At 41.3% G+C, this 20,011-nt stretch overlaps 1 protein-coding gene across 4 annotated transcripts in view; it reads right to left on the reverse strand.

Annotated features, from left to right (window-relative positions):
• Positions 1-3,417: 3,417 nt before the first annotated feature.
• The window catches only part of NDEL1 (nudE neurodevelopment protein 1 like 1), a 49,580-nt gene continuing 32,986 nt past the window's right edge, over positions 3,418-20,011 (reverse strand). The window contains exons 6-10 of one of the 4 annotated variants that reach the window (XM_083148423.1): positions 18,965-19,138; positions 16,345-16,436; positions 14,349-14,506; positions 12,836-12,870; positions 3,418-5,421 (exon numbers count right to left, since the gene is read on the reverse strand). In XM_083148423.1, the coding sequence (XP_083004549.1) occupies positions 5,414-5,421; positions 12,836-12,870; positions 14,349-14,506; positions 16,345-16,436; positions 18,965-19,138 (467 nt within the window). In that variant the 3' untranslated portion in view covers positions 3,418-5,413. Of the gene's footprint in view, positions 5,422-9,482; positions 9,679-12,835; positions 12,871-14,348; positions 14,507-16,344; positions 16,437-18,964; positions 19,139-20,011 lie in introns of those variants that run through there. The other 3 variants (XM_083148424.1, XM_083148421.1, XM_083148422.1) reach the window with 3 other exon arrangements.

The raw sequence follows: 20,011 nt of genomic DNA on the forward strand, positions 1-20,011 counted from the left end.
GGTTTCTGGCACATTTACCATTGTTCCCTATGATGATTTGGGTAAATTGACCCATTTAACATTGTTTCCTATGGGAAATCGTGGGCATCGCGGCTAAATTGAGGCATTTAACATTGTTCCCTATGGGGAAATCGCGGGCATCGCACCCGATTTTTTAGTGCATGCGATGGCCGCGATGCCCCCCGATTTTTCCTCACGATGCCCACGATCATGATCGTTGTAGCCGTGCTAGGAAACAAGTACCTTCTTTTTTATGAAAAGGTTCAATACGTCCATAAATAAAGAATCTTAAGTGATAAGTGGTGCGAGTTAGGTCAGGTTGAGCCTGAGCTACTTAAGATTATTTATGGACTTGATGAATTCAGCTTTCTCCTAAAATGTACAGCGCTGGTCCATTATTATATTTCTTTCTAATACTCGTTGGGGGCTGACAACCCCGTACCAGCTGCAGTTAGTAGCGCACCTTTTTTTTTACTTACCAGTTAACTCACCAACAAATGACTTATTTACGGAATTTTAGGCCTCATTCATTTTAAAAGAACACTTTTTTGTGAACAGAATAGTTGGTCTTTAAAGGATTTTTTTTGTCCCTTTATTTTTAACGCCTCGGAGTGTTATTTTTTGGAGTAGTAGAAGAAAATGTCCAGCTTATACCTCAGGTCAAACACGGCATACATTCTCCCGTTAACCCCCTGCTGCCCATATACAGACCATAAAAAGGATTTCTTTAAAATCAGATTAAACAGTTTGTGTGGTTTAGGCAGTTACTAGGTGAAATCGGGATGTGAGGCCTACACACATATTTCGAAGCCTGCCTAAACTAATGACTCATACATTCAATTTGGTATATTTACTCATTCAGACAACTGCAGTGAAAGAGTGAAATTGGGAGTTGCATTCTATCACTAATTGGCACCAGGGATAAAGTGACGTATAAACTTGGCTTGTTAGATTACGGTATTCTGGGGACTTGAGGTAGCAGATTTCAGTGGACAGTGTCATATGTTTCAGAGAAGACCAGCAGAAATTTCACAGTACAATAATCATTTATATCATTAATCAGGCGCATCAGGGAATATTTTACATAATCTAAACTTAGAACCAAGTGGCAAAGGCTTCTAAGCTTTTTCCTGAACACAGATCAAGCTAATGAAAATACAGTGTAGAAATTCAGTCTAGTGCTCTTGGGCTGAGAAGTCACCAATATCAGACTCAAGGTTCATGAAGGTCGCCGTCAGAAATCAAGACTGTAAGAGCTCAGGATACCATTTGAAAGGGCTTTCTTCTACAATGTGAAAAAGGTCTTTGAAATAACAAAAACAATATATATTTTCAGAAATATATAACAAAGTTTCAAAAGGTGTACACGTTGGGAAATGAGGGTCATTAAGAAACAAAGTCCATTTGAACCACCACGAAACAGAGAATGAGGATTCTGGAACATACAAAAATGTGAATAATAGGAGAAGGTTCAGAGGGAGGAACAGAAAGCTTATCAGCACACTGCAAATAGTGAAATATAAAAGTGGGATAACACTAGAAGTTACACCTGTGACGTGAGCATGCACTGCTCAGAAATACCAGAATGTAGTGGGAAACCTCTGCATGAGATTTTCAGTAAACAAAACCTTTTGTTACACTAGGCAAAATATACCCGACCATCCTCCCCAACAGAACACAATGTATACATTTGTATGGTTTAGCTCCATACTACACATACATTATGAATGTGAAGTGAAAATACTGTAACTAAGCTGCAGCGGAAGGTACCCCTATATTTGAAGAAATTAAGGAATGGTTACCCTTACTCAATGGGACCCGCATCTAGTCACCAGCATTGAGCCACAATATTAGCTAGCTGGAACACTGATCAACAGCCAGCGGCTAGGCCGGATTGGAATGAACACGTTAATGTCACCATACGAATGGCTGTAACTCCAGACCAAATATGCTGCACTCACAACTCCACACTAAAGCCTTGATCTCATAGCTGGGTTCAATCCTCCTCCTCCTTTTAACAAGCATAGCAATCTTATAGGGCAGTATTCAGTGAGAATATTCTCCGTGCATGGCGAGAGGTTTTTTTCTCTCGTCATGCACTCGCCGTGTTTTTGCGGAGATTCTCCATGTTTGGAGATTCTCCGCCACGGGACTTTAGAGAGTATTCAATGTGAATGAGACTCGCCGCCCCTCGCGGCGAGTCTCAGCCAATCCAGCATCATGAGGTGACTGCCGCAGGGAGCCTGAGGACGGCGGCAGGCAGGAAGATGGAAGTCTCCCTGCCTGCCCCAGAACGTATGTGGGGGGGGGGAGGTGGGCTCCCCGGGAGCCAGGCAGCACAAGCTGCTCCCCGGGAGAGCCAGCAGGGGACCAGGTATTCGCTGCACCCGATCGTGCATATGTAATGATCGGGTGCAGTGAATATATAATGAGCGGCTCTCGGCCCCCTGCTGGCTGCTATGTGTAAAAAAAAAAACTAAAAAAAATTTAATTAAATATATATTCATGTGCTATAAGCACATGAATAAAAATAGCATGCCCTTTCACATAATAAAATTCCTGATTTTTTGACACCAAAATTAAAACAAAAAAAAAATTATTTTAAAAGGTCACATTCCACTTCTCCATGAAAAGATGGAGAATTGCTACACGGAGAGACACGGCGAAAATCACTTAGAAAGACGGCGAGAAGTGCATGTTGAATAGGGTTGTTCGCTTTTTGAGACCAAAATTCTCCATCCAACGCGAGAAAAGCACAAACTCTCCATAAAACACAGCAAATTTTTCTCATTGAATACTGCCCTTAGTGGTTATCAGATATAGATGATTGGAGCTCCCAAGGAAAGCAGTTTGGGATGCAGGATCTCACATTGAAACCTTAATAACTTTCATTGAAGATTTGTTTTAATAAAAAGTGTAATTCCATGAGAGTATGAGTGCACTTTCCACAAATCAATCAGCTTCATAATGACAAAGCATTGTCTGCAATTACACAGGCTATACATAAATCTCCATCAGTTAGTTGAATTTTACCTATGGGATTCAGGACTGCAGGCCCCCAGTAAAATCTGCCACCTCAGCACAGTTTGTGAGTCAGATGCAGTCCATTAGATTGCACTAGCTCATTGTGACTGGCAGGAACTTCAGTCTCACTGAGAGGCGGTTTCTCCTTCTGGGACGGACAGTCCCAGCTGCAATATGAAGAGAACTGGCTTCCTGCCTTACCAGCCCTATCAGGCTTCTATGAGCTGCAGCTAATGCAGTCCATAGAAGCAGGGGGTATGTGCATGTACAGGGCCTAGCGCCCATAAATTGCATTGTACAGGCACCAGGACCCTAGACAACGACAGGGAAGACCGTTTATAAATCTTTTACTGGAAGATGAATGTATTACAGAAACCTACAAGAACTAGAAAGAAGAGTTGTTTTTTTTTACATTGGTTTTTATTCCTTTCTAAAATTGCCACCGTTTCAAACAGACAGCTGCAAACCATTGTGGTTAGACAGTTTGATACTTATTTTCACTTTGTAACAGCTGTGAAACACCTTGCCCTTCTTTTAAACATGCCTTATAGAATCTTCAATAAATATATAGCTACATAGCCCAAGTTATGTACAAATATCTTAGGCAAAAAAATATTATGTTTACAAATTTATATACAATAAAAACAAACAGGAAAAAAAAATGTAAACAGTCATATCACAACTTTAACAATAAGAACATTGGTAAGGAGAGGGATGGGGTATATAATCTTTTTTTTTTTTCAGAATATGGGTGGAGGGTAGTCTGGGGAAGTTAAAATTAAGTGTGCTTTTAAATAATATACATAACCATTTCATGTTACTACGTAGTGAGAGAAAAACACTCAGCAGTGGCTTTTAATTGAGAAAAGAATCCATATGTTAAACCGAGGCCCCTTTCAAATAAGTGGGGGTGGGCTTTCCCCCTAAAAGTGCTCATTGCCTATTATAGCATGTTTAAGCAGACAGCTGAAACTGTCTGCTTCACTCTGTAGCCAGTTGTCATGGTAACTAGAAGTGCGAGCACCCTGCTACCCCTTGCAGGATACTATAGAAGCCAACAGAGATTAGAGGCCTTTGTAAAATTATGCAACGAGTAGTGATGTGCTGTAAATAAAAACAACCAATCAGCTTTTAGCAGCCTGAGCTCTTAGGTGGATAGACTGCATGGACAATGGTTTAGCAAATCATTGCTCTTGGAATCTGGTTTAAAAAAAAACACACCACTTGGTAATGTTACAAAGGTTCTAGTCAATTAAATGTATGCAAGGATTTGAATGCGACTGGCACAGACATAAAATGGAAAAGTAATTTGGGGGGATAAACCAATATTATTGCGAATGCAGACAATGGATTCTCTAGGAACTAGCATTTCATGAATATTTGCCCATAAAGTGCCCAATGTCACCGATTCCCATTGAACAGATTTGGCTGCATTCTTTAAGATACTGGATAAGCAAACAAAATGGCTGCCTCCATGGTCATCAATACCATGTACCCGTCGATAAAATATCAGTGCTCAGCTCAATGGCACTGGGTAAATATAATGGTATGTTTTCTCTTTTAAGTGAACAGGTAAAAATCATGTGAAATATCTCTGTACAACTTAGGACTACTGTTGTGTATTCTGTTTCTTTACATGTAGAGAGGATTTCTGTTTTTTACAAAAGGGGGCGTCCACAGGAATTGAGGTACTGAACAACAAGTGAGTTTCGGGATTGTAACACAAACATATCGCTTTTACGTTTCACAATGTACCACAGCCTTGTTGACACAGCAGAAGTTACATTGTCAACACTACTTAGTTTAAAAAGGCGGTGAGGAGGGAAAAGGGAACCAAGAAAATAAAAACATTTTGATTGATGCAAGCTCAGCTGCAACCCTGTAAAATAGATTAGAGGAAAAAGGAGAATCTTCGGGCTAGGAATCCCAGCGTGGTGCATCCTTAGCAGGTGGGTGGCCTTATTAAAATGTCCAAGTTCGTCACCTGCTGCGTCAAAAAAAACAAGGCGTCTTCCAAAGTTATGTACCTAGGTGATGCCACAGCACTACAGAACACCAGGACACAAGAGGAGGAAAATCTTAGAAGCGGTGTTACGAAGCATCCAAAGTGGCGGTGGCAGCAGAGAGTATATTGCGTAGCCTCATTTCCAGCTGAAGTTAATATAATATAACCCCTTTCCTGTATCAGGGGTCTGCTGTGGCATCCCATCCCAGGCAGTGAACAGGTTAAAGTGAAGCGTGTTTTGTTCTTTTGTAATGTTTCGCAGAGAAACCCTGAAGAATAAAGTTTAGAGTCTGTCCTCGGTCTCCAATGCTCATACACTGAGAGGGAGCATGCCAGGCGGGGACGGAGGTCTTGATCCTAAAATACCTGGGGGGTCGTAACCGTTCACTGCCCTGCAGACACAAAAACATAATATTACTAATTTTAGAACAATAGAATATTCTGGAATAAAATTCAAAGATGACAATAAATTGATAGAAGTTGGGGATAAGCAATCTTTCCACCCACAACCATGCCAATGTATTAAGTGGAACTATATGTACAGGTGTGTGCTCATCGTTATTGGCGATCACAGTCAAGGCAAACAGTTGCCTTTGGTGCGCCAGGTCCTTATATTTACCTCAATTTGCATCTTCGTTATTAATGTGATATGTGACTCTTGTGTATATGTGTGCGACCACCCTAAATTGTGTTCTAGATCAAATGAAAATCAGAGCCATCTTGTGAAATGGTTTTGTTGCAAAACATTATGACTAAAACACAAATTTGGGCAATAACGATGCTCAGCACAAGCCAAGTCATTCGTGCCAGGCGTCTGGCTCTGCATTGCTTATTGGGGCTAGGTGTATGGTGGACACAACTGTAGAAAGAAGTAGGACCAACAAAAATATACAATTTCATTTTACTTTACAATGGTTTCAATAAAACAGCAATATACAAATAATAATGTCAAGGATTTATAAATGGAAAGGATTTATGGCCACCTTCCATATACATTTATAAACATGTCCTTTAAATGGTTCAATGAAGCTACTTTCTATGGCGGTATTTTTGGGATCACATGTGCTGTGATGTCAGCTTATTGGTCTGTTATTGCGAGGTGTATGCTTAGTCTGGCTGCACCAGCAGAACACACACAAGGGAGCTTATTTCAGAACGTAGAAAAATGGCCATAAATGTCCAGTAACAGACAGCAACCAAAGTAGACATTTTAGTAAATAAGCCCAGAGCTTTCCAAATAAAGAAAAAATTATAAACAAAGTAGAGTCTAGTAAACACAAAATGGCTGTATTTGTACAGAATATCTGGGCCAATAGCACATCATGCACACACTTACACCAATAGAGTGTATATTTACATTGTTGTAAGACTCTAGCACGGATTACAGGACTGATCAGAACTAGAGAGCTGCGGTTTGCAGCTCTGCAAGGGCTTGAAATGTATGGTCAATGCCCCTCTCTGATATAGTACATACTGCATGCGTATGATGCTGGTACCATGGCCGGGGTGTTGGCAAACATTGTGCTGGTCTGAAACAAACAAGAGGAACCAACGCATAAGATACCAGCTTGGGTCGTTGGAGGCCGTGGATCATATAAACCAATACAATAGTAACTTTGTATACTCCACTTGTTTTGTGGAGTAAAGTTCTTCTCAAGTAGAAAATCATCAATTATGTGGTTTGTGAAAGTACAAGTAGCACTTAGTGGCTGCTCATCAATGTCTTAGGTCAGGGGATCCCGACGCCGGGTAAATGACTGTTGGGATCCCAACTGTCGGGACCCCGTCCGGCACCCGGCAAAAACCAGCCTGCATTATAATCATCACCACCAAAATAACAGCTGTGGTTTCTCCATAAAACAGAGCTATCTGCGCATAGTACATACTTACAGATCTATACAATCAATCGAAGAAACAAAAGTACTGTAGGACAGCACAAGAATGCACAGTATAAATGGCCATTCACACTCAGCCAATGATGTCAATTGAGCAGTGATGACAAAGGAGGGGAAGGTGGAGGATATACTACATCAGTGCAGCCTGGGGGCAGTAGCAGCCTGATCTGAACACAGAAAGGGAGGGGGTGCGCTGTTAGAATGAAGTTACAGAACGGTGTGTATGGTTAGACACCACAGAGTACAGGGAATTAGTATACCAGACCCTCGGTTATCACCCTACTACTGCTTCATTACCAGATGTAGAGCATAAGCCTATAATGTAGGCAGCAACAGACCAGTCCTCGCATACCTAGCCTCAAAATTTTCTCAATCTGCATCTTATTTGCTCCACAGATGCAGAAAATCACCACTTATCCTGTACCACAGACTACAGGCCCCCATACATTTGGTCGACTTCCCCCAAGGACAAGCCGGCCCCGACTTCCCCCCAAGGACAAGCCGGCCCCGACTTCCCCCCAAGGACAAGCCGGCCCCGACTTCCCCCCAAGGACAAGCCGGCCCCGACTTCCCCCCAAGGACAAGCCGGCCCCGACTTCCCCCCAAGGACAAGCCGGCCCCGACTTCCCCCCAAGGACAAGCCGGCCCCGACTTCCCCCCAAGGACAAGCCGGCCCCGACTTCCCCCCAAGGACAAGCCGGCCCCGACTTCCCCCCAAGGACAAGCCGGCCCCGACTTCCCCCCAAGGACAAGCCGGCCCCGACTTCCCCCCAAGGACAAGCCGGCCCCGACTTCCCCCCAAGGACAAGCCGGCCCCGACTTCCCCCGAGCTCCCTCGGCAGCTCCCCGGGAGAGCTTGAAAAGATTTGGCACTTTATGTGCCATTTTTTACATGTGAAAAATCGGCTCGATTTATCACATGTAAACCCAGGGAGCAGCAGGAGAGCAGGGTCCGGAGGGGGCGGGTCAGTAGCGGGTGCATAGAAAGAAAATCCTATTAAAAAGACTGGGTGGCTGCTGATTGGCTGAGCTCTCAGCCAATCAGCGGCCGCCCAGTCTTTTGAATAGGATTTTTTCTATTCTCCCGCTCGCCGCAGGGTCCAGTGTAGCATCGGGTCGGACCGGGTGTCTGGACATGCGATTTGACCCAAATTCACTGCCCGATCCAACTGAATCGGATGAAATCGGGACCAAATCGCATAGTGTTTGGGGGCCTTAAGACACACATTCACAATGTGAAAAAAAAGGTTCTGCACGGCTGGGTCACACAGACTTCATGCTACTGGAGGTAATACTGTGAGGACACATCTATACATCAGGAGACTTGGGGGTAAGTATATGAAGCATTGATAAGTGGAGAAGTCGCCCATGACAACCAATCAGTATTATAATTTGCATAGTATAAGATTATACAGAGCAGCCGATAGGTTGCAATGGGCAACCTCACCACAGGCAGACTTCTCCACTCTTATCACGGTTTCATACACTTACCCCAATGTCCCATTAATGCACTAGAATCAAGTGATTGCACTAACGCATTTTGGGATACATCCATTTTTACGTAATGAATTACTAATATCTACACGGTAAAGAACCAGAATTAGCTTTCTGTAAAATTATTTATCCAAATTACTTTTTGAAAATAGTTCCAGGAATTAGTTGGAAGGGAATAGGAATAAGGAATTGTGATAAACTGTACTTATAAACACGCCAGACGTCTGGTATATTAGTAACGTTTACAGCGGAGAACTACCTTGGAACCTATACTGTACATATTATTCAGTCACCAAGAATAAAAAAACAGAGAAATATTGCTATTGTGCACCACAATTACATCCTGACATTAATAGCTACAGATTATTAACAGACTGAACAATGCCTTTGCCAAATATGCCGCATCAACTAGCACACATGCAGGAGCCAAGATGGTAGCCAAAACATTAACGGTAACTGTACTCTTACTTGCAACTAGACATTACAGTATATTGATTTCTTAATGCTAGGACCCTGGAAAGGTGGGGTGTGTTTGCGCGCATGTGTGGGTGTCATTTGCTTTCGAATTTGCTTGTACTTGGAAAGGTTTCACACAGTCTTTAAAGCTTCCCCTTTTGTTAGCCATTTCCTGGGCCTGAACAAGACACCAATTTACTTAATACAATTATGCAATGCTTAAGGGGATAAAACAAGCAATATAGTCTGTCCCCACCTGTGCTTCTAAGCACACAGCCAGCTGTCACATGTATAACTAAGGTTGTGTTACTAACTTCTGATGGATTTATAATCCCTTATGTTACAGCATGGTCACATTGCAAGCACTCTGATGTCTGAATTCTCAGGCCTTGTTTAAACTTGATAATCCTATTACTAGAACTGCAGAACAACGCGGCTGCCAGAAGGAGACCAACGTCCATAGTTTGCAAACAGTAAGGTAAAAAAAATAATACTCCAAGCTCAACAGCAAACTGGACAGTTGGTGAAAAGCTTACACTCTACACATGCTGCTCTTCTACTACTTATAGCTACTGTCTAGGAAACTGTACATTTGACATTGATGTGGTCTCAGGGGATTTTAACACAATTGCGCTGCCAGGTATAATATAATCAGCTTTTACAGACAAATAAATGAAGACAGACATACCCTTTTCTAAAATGTAGAGCATGCTCCGTTTATGGCTCTGGTGTTAAATGGATATGGTGCAGTACAGGTAAAGGGCTGTCCCGTTGCCAATGTAGCTGCTGTTCTGTAATAATCAACTGTATACATACATATGGGAGAGGGGAATATAGGGGCAACATTTATTCACTGGCCCAAATGTGAATAGAGAGCACCAGTCACCGTTATACAGCTTTCCCCATGCTTCACCCATGCTGAACACTCCGATGACAATGCCACATATATGCCCAGATCATTATATTATATATACACACACACACACACACACACACAAGTAAACCTATAATATTGTAGTATACAGAATGTTAAGGAATTTGGCAGTTTACGCTATCGACACGTACAGCTTTATTAGGGATTATCTAGCTATAAGGTTCTTTGCAGTTTAGGGGTAACCGTTACAACCTGTAGGTGCCACTGTTGCAAATACTAGAATTTAGTGGGGGGCCCAATGCAAAGCTGCTGATGCATATCAGGTGATAACAAACAGCTGGAAAACTGCTGATATTAATAATTGCCGATCCCGTTATTAGATACAAGCACGCAAATCCAGCAGAGAGAGAGAATGAACTGCAGCAGCTGTGAAACCTCAAACAACCAACTGAGGTATTTTGTTAGAAAAACATACAATCCTTATTTTACATCGGCACTAGTCCCATATGCATGCACGGTTTTCAGCTACTTGCAGGTAGTTGTAACTTAAGAAAGGCTTTTAATTATTAATAGGTCTAGTGGTGTGATCATGTGTTACTAAATATATTCCCCTACCTCACCAGCGAGTAATTCTAGCAATAGAGATGAGATGTTACTGGGAGCATGATGAAAAATAAGTTGTCTTTATTCTGTACAATAATGTCACTTATATGTGCAATTTCTCTGATGCATAAACTCCATCATGTCGGAGCTCTTTCTTGTCCATAACAGTTTACCTCACAGCATCCCATGGCTAGGGTTTCACACAAACATCTCTCAATACTCAGTCAGTGATGAGAAGATGTCTCCAGTATTTCATAGCATAAGATTGATGGCATTGCTATAGAATGTCACCCTCGCTAATAGACACTAACCGCCCATAAGCCACACACAGAATGGAGGTTACTCAACAGGAAAATGGCAGAACAATGATTCCTCATCATGAAGAGGAAAGTGGGACTTGCTTGTAAGTAACATTTATTTTCATTTTGTATTTCTAAAACATTTAGTACAGGTTCAAGTAGTTTTGAATGGGAACCTGGAGACCACTGAAGATCACATTCTACATACATATAATGGTTTCCATACCCCAGGGACCAGGACATATTTTTAGCATGCAAGGAGAGCATGTGCTACTTTACAAAGTCTCTACAGTAAACACATTGCTCATCATGTGACTTCTGCTTAATACATACTAGCTTGTGTAACAAGACCTCAAGCCTTTTGGCAAACCTCCTGTAGAATTCACAGCAGACGTGGCATGTACATAGGGGATACGGACTCCCTCACTTCAACCCTGTACTAAAGCAAGTTGTTTGCTGATCTTGTCAAACTGACAATGCATTTTAATTCTTTAGTAGATGTGCGGATATCACGTATAGTGTGTGTGTGTGTGTGTGTGTGTGTGTGTGTGTGTGTGTGTGTGTGTGTGTGTGTGTGTGCATCTATCCATGAATGCATGTCAAAATACAGTCACATGCAAAATATGTAATGTTTCAGGAACTTCTAAGGTGCAAAAAGTCCATGATGATGATTATAGGTCATCTCACACTAGGACACAGGGAAGCGGTACATCTGTCAGAACAGACTTAGGTCTACAGTCATTAGGTCGACCCCGGAAGGTCGACAGGGTTAAAGGTCGACATGGGTCAAGGTCGACAGTCATTAGGTCGACATGAGTTTTTCACTTTTTTTAGCCGAATGTCGACAGTCGACATGGACACAGTTGGAGATGCACCGCAGCCGCTCGCTATGCTTCGGGCACGGTGCCTCGCTGCGCTCAGCACACTATATTATTCTCCCACCACGCCCTAGTGGATGGTAGGGCATGAAATACCGCCTGTCGGCACAAAAAAAAAGTGAAAAACTCATGTCGACCTAATGACTGTTGACCTAAACCCATGTCGACCTTAAGTTATGTCGACCTTGGGGCAACCTAATGACTGTAGACCTAAGTCTGATCTGACAGATGACAGCCAGTAAGAATGATACTGGACTTTTCAGATGTTGATGGATGCCCTACACTTCTATCTGAAGGTTTCCCAACCAGAACTTGTCATATCATTTGTTGACTTTCAACATTCTAAAAACAGCTTTCATCGGTTTACTAGATGTTATTTATTAATCAACCATTTATAAACTCTGGTAGATTCAGATTAAGACCAAATGAAACCTCATAACAAGGTAGCTGACCAGTCTATATACTCCTTCAGAACCACATAAATGGTAATTCCCTGCATGGAAGGGTTGTTGTAAGACTGACTGCAAACCAACTGAGGCACATTGATAGGGACCCTACTTAGCCTTTGACTGACAAAAGAGAAGGAAGGCACAGCTAGGCAGCTCACATGGGCATATAAACTTTCTTATTGGGGCATATGCATCAAGCAGATCAAAGACTGGAGAAATGTACAAGTTGCCCAAAGCAACCAATCGTCTTCTACTGATCATTTTACTACAGACTGTACTTGATAAGTATACACCACAACTGATTGGTTGCTATGGGCAACCTCTCTACATTGTGTGATACATCTCTACCATGGTATAAAAAAATGTATTTTGCATATTGGGAGGTTCAGACTCAGTGTCTATTTAACACTGACAGAAGAAAAAAAAATCTAATTCCCAGGATGAGGGTACTATGCTCAATGGAAAGACATCCACTCCCAAGACAAAATGGCCACACAATCCAACATTTGGGAGCATCACAGAAAACAAGTCTGGAGTATTAGCAGTTCTGCAGAAATCCTTTCCATATATACAAACCTTTCTAAATTACAAGTTAGCGCAAAATACAATTCTGGACGTAGCCAGGCTTCTATTGGAGCTGCATCATCCACACCACCACCCAATATCATAGTGACTAGTAGTCTCTATACAAAAAGCCATAATGCAAACACTGTCCCTGTCCTCCATTAGAAAAGCTGTACGCATTAGGTCTACAGAGAGCCATCCCGTGCAGTTAGTCAGGACACACTAAAGAGGCGTTATTAATATGCCACCCAGAGGGAAACACCAGCATGCAGCCTTATTGCTATGTTAAATTACCCATGAACAACGTGGGAAAAATGACCTTTTCCTGCCTAATGGGGGGAAAAGAAAGACAAATTATTCCAGCCATCTAGATGCAGTTAAAGTGCCGCAAACATACCCCTGATGTCTACTTACCTGTATTGGTACATAGGTCAGAAAAGGTAAAATAAATACTTAAACAAAGAAACCTACTGACAATTTTTTTAACCTTTTTTTCCTATACCACCTAAGCCTTTATTGATGTGCAATTTCAATGAAAAAAATAAAGAAAAAAAACCCCGAAGAGAACTCCAATCACGGTAAAAGGCAGACACATGGCTATGTAGAATTCTGCATTATATAGTTTAAAGCTTAATGTACATAACACTTTCTTAATTCAAAATCTCTTCTGTTTTTTTATTGGAGAATAGAGAACAACTAAAAGTGGCCATACACTACTCCGGGAAGCCGCAGCAGTGTATAGCCATCCGATCCCCCTTGAGCTGCCTGGTACTTTCCCGGACAGCAGGATCGCATGCAGTCCTTCTGCATGTGATGTATCAAATGTGACCCCGTTCCCCGCTGCAAATATTTTGGCCATACCTTTGGTATCGGATAAAATCAGCCCAAATTGCATAAGTGTATGGGGGGCCCTAAATCTGATTAACCCCTTCCCTGGCACTCCCGAGAATTTTTCGGGCTATGCTCCAGTGCCCAGACTGGCAAACCCAGAAAATTCTTGGGATTGCCGCTGTCTGTGCTGCTTAGCTCCGCTGAGCACTAAAAGCTTCAGCCGATGCCCGGCTCCGGCTGCCTGGCCCCACCTCTTCCCCCCGGCTGTGTGCGACGTGACCTAATATCACGACGTAGACAGCCGGGCTGCCGGGGGCAGGGTCGGACAGCGGCCCCGGGACACTCAGCGGTGGGGTTTTTTTTGCTTTAGGAAGTGCTCTAAAAAAAAGTTGCCCTGTGGGGAGCACTCCCCCCCCCCCAAAAAAAAAAAACCAACAGTGAAGGGTTTAAATAGCTTCCATAAAGTAGACTCCATAAAGTCTATTGGTTTGTATGGAGAGCACATGGCTATTTTCTTAAAGCTGCTGCATTTTCTATTCCCCCAACCCCCACCACCTTCCTAGTCCTGATTTGTTAATACTCGAAAATGCCAGCGGCTGTGTTTGTCCCAAATCTTCCTCCCTCCAATGAAAAGGTGTAGTTATCAATGTTTAGGAATGTAGAATACAATAAGCTATTTGAGGCAAAAGTGTTATTTCAAGTATTAAGAGTTATTCCAATATGTTGCAACACAGTTTGAGAACTTTGAGTAAGCAACTGTGGTCTTGCTGTATGGAGAACACTGTATAGGATCTCCAACTTTGACTTATGATAGCATTCCTTTAAAGTGAAACATTTACAGACAAACGGCATCAACAGGAAGTGACGGAGCAAGTGTGATTTCATGGAAGTAGTGCTCAGCTCTTTCTTGTTCCATACAGAATGGTTGAGAATAAATGGTATATCACAAAATCAATACATTAGCTTTAAAACTCACCCTTTATCAAAGTATGTTGTATGCCCCGGGTAGGTATACTTTGACCCATTGTTTAATATGCTACTACTGCTGCTATTCAAGCTTGAAGGGACAAAGGATTTCCGAGAGGCCTGGTCCTTTGCAAAGTTCCTGCATGCGGCTAGCTTGGATTCTAAAGCCTGCAGAAAAAGTGAAAACATGTGGAATGTTCGTTAACGTAACCCTTGGCTGAGCTGTCCACCAGTCACCTATAACTGTAGCCTTCACACAATGTAATTACATAACTTTAAAACAAATGGATTCTCTGAGATTTGAATCTCGCGATATTTGCAGCCTGGGATCTAGTTGGTAACGTATGAATCACCTTTCATACACGGTAAACATATAGTAGAAAAAAGAAATACCAACTTTAATCCTGGGCGCTGACTGTAGTGATCCCCACAATTGTTTCCCTTTTTCAAGGTTTTAACCGGAAATAAAAACAGAAAAAAAAGGGGCATACAATAGCGTAATATTGTTTAGAAAAAGTTACATCAATATTGCAAAATAAATAGTGCTCTGAGATGTTCAAACTCGTACCCTCTGGAGTGGTCTGCTACAGTAGGCAGACAACAGCGCTCATACAGGGGCGGTAACGTCACAGAGTCGCCATCAAGAATATCCAATTGGAATCAAATGTACATGCAAAAGAAGGTTTAAAAGCTGGTATAGTATAATACCGCTTTGTTTATTTGACACATACAAGTAAAAACAATGGTGTAAATCATCAGCCTCTCACCGAATAGAATGGTCTACAAGATAATGCAGACAAACAGGCACAGATTGAAATTCCCAGGCGTCCCCGGAGCCCTCTATTCGATCCAGTCAGAGTCCAATGGTTGTCCACCTTCTCTCCACGGCCAACGCGTTTCTGAACCTCAGTGGTTCCTTTATCAAGGCGCCTTGATAAAGGAACCACTGAGGTTCAGAAACGCGTTGGCCGTGGAGAGAAGGTGGACAACCATTGGACTCTGACTGGATCGAATAGAGGGCGCCTTGATAAAGGAACCACTGAGGTTCAGAAACGCGTTGGCCGTGGAGAGAAGGTGGACAACCATTGGACTCTGACTGGATCGAATAGAGGGCGCCTTGATAAAGGAACCACTGAGGTTCAGAAACGCGTTGGCCGTGGAGAGAAGGTGGACAACCATTGGACTCTGACTGGATCGAATAGAGGGCTCCGGGGACGCCTGGGAATTTCAATCTGTGCCTGTTTGTCTGCATTATCTTGTAGACCATTCTATTCGGTGAGAGGCTGATGATTTACACCATTGTTTTTACTTGTAGGTGTCAAATAAACAAAGCGGTATTATACTATACCAGCTTTTAAACCTTCTTTTGCATGTACATTTGATTCCAATTGGATATTCTTGATGGCGACTCGGTGACGTTACCGCCCCTGTATGAGCGCTGTTGTCTGCCTACTGTAGCAGACCACTCCAGAGGGTACGAGTTTGAACATCTCAGAGCACTATTTATTTTGCAATATTGATGTAACTTTTTCTAAACAATATTACGCTATTGTATGCCCCTTTTTTTTCTGTTTTTATTTCCGGTTAAAACCTTGAATAAGGGAAAAAATTGTGGGGATCACTACAGTCAGCGCCCAGGATTAAAGTTGGTATTTTATTTTTTTTACTATATAATTACATAACTGTCTTTGTGATAAATAGGCTAGATTTTTTCCAAATAATGATTGAGTCCACAAATGGCTGCAACTCCTGTGTTTGGGGCAAGTTCACTATGAAGATTGGTAATACTCATTTCCCTAAGCGTAATAACAGGATTTGCTGTAAGCTTTTTTTTTTTACCATGGAATAAGGACCATGAAATCCTAAACTAGCAAAAATACTTTACAATGGGCAGGCATAATAAAGATACCAGATAAAATAAAAAATAGCATCTTGACAACGAATGCAACTTTATTTAAAAAAAAAAATTCTAATCAATCTTAAAGAATAAAATTTAGAATACTTACACCAACTTTTCTCAAGAGGTCCCCCACAATGTTAAGTGCAGATATTCTGGCGGACGGAGTAAGCGGGGTGGTACCAAATCCATTTGCTATACCTACAAGACAACAAATATGCTCTTTAATTTGCAGAACTTGTGGTCAGTGTATATTGTGGAGCAATTGGTTATCAATAATATAGCACAATGTTATTGTCTATATGCAATTGATGATATTTTCTTTTGTATATTTTAGCCTACTCCTAAAAGTATTGTTTAATGTACACGTTACTTGAGAGAGTCTTGTCTCACCCCACCCTGTCGAACAGTATTTCCTCCATCTTTTATATAACCCCTTTTCTTAACTAAATATTGAAGAAAAACAAAATGATATATATATATAAAAAAACGTAACATTTTACCATTTTAGTTACCATTTTTTACACCGTGTCTAATGTATTTATAGCCTTCTGGATATATGGCCTCCAGAACTGAACACAGTACACTAGATGAGGTTGTACCAATGACCTATACAGCGGCATTATTACTTCTTTCTTTCTACTGCTGATACTTCTCCCTATGCAACCAAGCATCTGACTTGCCTTCCTCATTGCTTTGTTACATTGCCTACCTGCCTGTAAGTCATTTGAAATAGTGACTCCTAGATCCCTCTCTTCCTCAGTAGTTTCCATTATAGAGCCATTAATGTTATATTTAGCCACCAGGTTTTTGAGACCCAAGTGTATGTTATTCCTTTTTTTTGGTGGGGATCCTAAATTGTAATTACCATGCTCTTGACCATTCCGGTAAACTACCTAGATCACCCATTTTTCTGCCCCTCCTGAGGTGTCTACCCTGTTACATACGTTTGTCTCATCTACAAAAAGGCATACTTAACCTTCAATACAATTTGTAATGTCATCAATTAAGATATTAAATAGCACTGGTCCAAGTACAGATCCCTGGTATACTCGACTCATAACATTACCGACCTGTGAATGCACTCTTACCCATTCAACCATTTTAGTATCCTAACCCATGCTTTTGATTTTATGAAGATGGGATGTTGCCCATAGCAACAAATCAGATTCCACTTCTTATTTACTTCGTACTTTCTAGAAGAGAATACATAAAATCTCATTGGTTGTTATGGGCAACATCCCATTTTAGTAAATGTACCCCTTAGCCTCCTTTTGTCTAACTAGGTACATCTGTCTTGATTTTTTTGTGTTTGCTTATATTTACTGAAAGCCATCTTTGTTTGCAATCACAACACTTGCTTCTTCTTTTGTAAAGCACACGGTATTCTTTTTCCACGTGCATTTTCTAACCCTTTTGATACAAAAGCTCTGTTGCCTTGAGTATTGCATTTTTTAATCTTTCCCACCTCTTCTGCACTCAGTTCCACCACACTGCCAAAGCACTGCTAACATATTTTCCCATCCCTGCAAAATCAGCCTTGCTAAAATCTAGCACCTTTGTTTTATATGGGATGAGTCAGTATCTGTCTTCATTCTGAACCATACTGCTTGATGAGCACTGGATCAGCGTTTTTCACCCACTTTTACCTGAGATATCCTGTCTCCATTGGTATTAAGTCTAATATTGCATCTTTGCGAGCGGGCTCCCTCACCAATTGCTGGAGGGATGCTGCCTTCAAGGAAATAAATGTATCCCTACCTCTAGTGGAACTAGCAAAGCACACCTTTCAGTTTACATCAGGAAGATTAAACTCCCATGATTATTAGCTCTCCTTTTTAGGACATTTTGGTGATGTCCTCCAGTAGGTTCTTGTGGAGTTCCAGTTTCTGACTTTGTGGTCTGTAGATTACCCCAATATGAAGATCGCTCTGTCCTGTGTTTCTGCAGTCACCCAAAGAGCTGCAGTTTTTTCTTCAATACATTGTATTAAGGAAGTATTTATATATTTTTTCCTTACATACACTGCTACCCCTACCCCAATTCTTCCCATACCAAGTTACATTGGTATTTAAAGAGGTTTATATTTCCTGTACAAGCGTCTGTGTACTAATGCAACATTGTATTACCATTCTGTATGTAGTTCATTTGCCGATGGACAGATGACAGTGTCCCACAACCACAACCAAACCCCAACAGACAAAAAACAGACAGGTACAGAACAGGACAACCGAAATACCAACATCAAAATACGGACAATCTAAACACCCACTGTTACAAAAAACACAGACGAACCAAAATGGCAAAAGTCAAAATATTGATACAAATAAGAATACTGTTTTTCATGATTTTGTTCACAAAAACCGACTTGTTCGTACTTTACCATCCCAGTGGGCATAGAGGGAGAATATAATGGTGTGCCGAGTGCAGCAAGTACACAGTGTGCATGTCGACATTACAACTGTCAGCATTTTAACATGTTTGGCATACTGAGTGTCGGCATTTCAACTGTCGGTATTGTGAACCTGTCGGGATATTGAATATCAGTATTTACACCCTGCCAGTATAGGTGTCGGCCAAGTGATTGCCGGTAAATCATACTGAACGCTCCCACTTATTTTTCTTTTCTTTATGCATCTGCTCCCATTCCCATGCATTATTGATTTTGTTTTTAACACAGGGTCATTAAAAATGAAGATAAATAAATGAGTTGAGTGTGGAAAAGGTACCTTTCATAGAGGTAAAACTGTTGTCTGGGAATTTGCCCACAGGAGTGGCAGGTAAAGAGAGTGAGGCTTGGACGGCGGAATCGGTCTTCTCACAGTCTAATGTCGGTGAGCTAGGGGCGGATTTTCTTGTTCCATCCGTTTGCCTCTCTCGCACTGCCAATTCCTGCCTTAAATCTACCACAAAACACAAATGATTAACAAAACAAAGTCTTTACCCTGAAACATTTCATACAATCATACTTTTGGAAACTGTTTTATAATGTAAGAGCCGCGTGTTAACATTTTTCTAGAAATAAAAATTGAGGTCAAAATAATGAACTATACTGTATTGAAACAACCAAATTAGGAGGTTGCCTACATTCTTTTTGGTCTTTTGTAATCACATAATGCATGCAAGGGTGGGATGTTCAATAAGCTATAAGACCAGACAAAACGCACACCACAGAAACTCCAGGTATACCTCTTAAATTACTTAAAAACACATGATCACATTTGCCGAGAGATAAAAAGAGGAACTGCAATTCTGCTCTCTATACATGTAACCCTACATACATTTAATGGATATAAAAGAGGTGATACACTTTTGTGGGTGAATTTATTAACGCTTCTAAAAATGAAGAGATGTTGTACATAGCAACCAATCAGATTCTATCTATAAATTTCTCTATTGCATGCTAGCAAATTATACAGAATCTGATTGGTTGGTATGCGCATCAACTTTTTTTTAGAAGCTTTAGTAAATTTACCCCATGGAGAGTGAATTCTGTAAATGAATATCTTCCAAAAGTACTACATTAGTGGAGGAACCTTTTATTAGCTTTTTGCAGCAACATTATCACTGTAGACTGGGGTTAGCCAAATTTGGTCAACACATACCCCAAAATAATCTCTTTCATTACGCACAGGTGACCTACAGATTAAGGGCTTTATCTACTATGCCTTGAAGAGAGATAAAGTGCAGAAATTTACCAGCAAATCAGATCTTAACTGATGTTTTTCAGGCTGTGAGAAGTGCAAAATATCTGCTTAAATGCCAGCATTGCTCAT

The sequence above is a fragment of the Crinia signifera genome, chromosome 6 (genome assembly GCF_055691185.1).
Source record: "Crinia signifera chromosome 6, ASM5569118v1, whole genome shotgun sequence".
Lineage (NCBI taxonomy): Eukaryota > Metazoa > Chordata > Amphibia > Anura > Myobatrachidae > Crinia > Crinia signifera.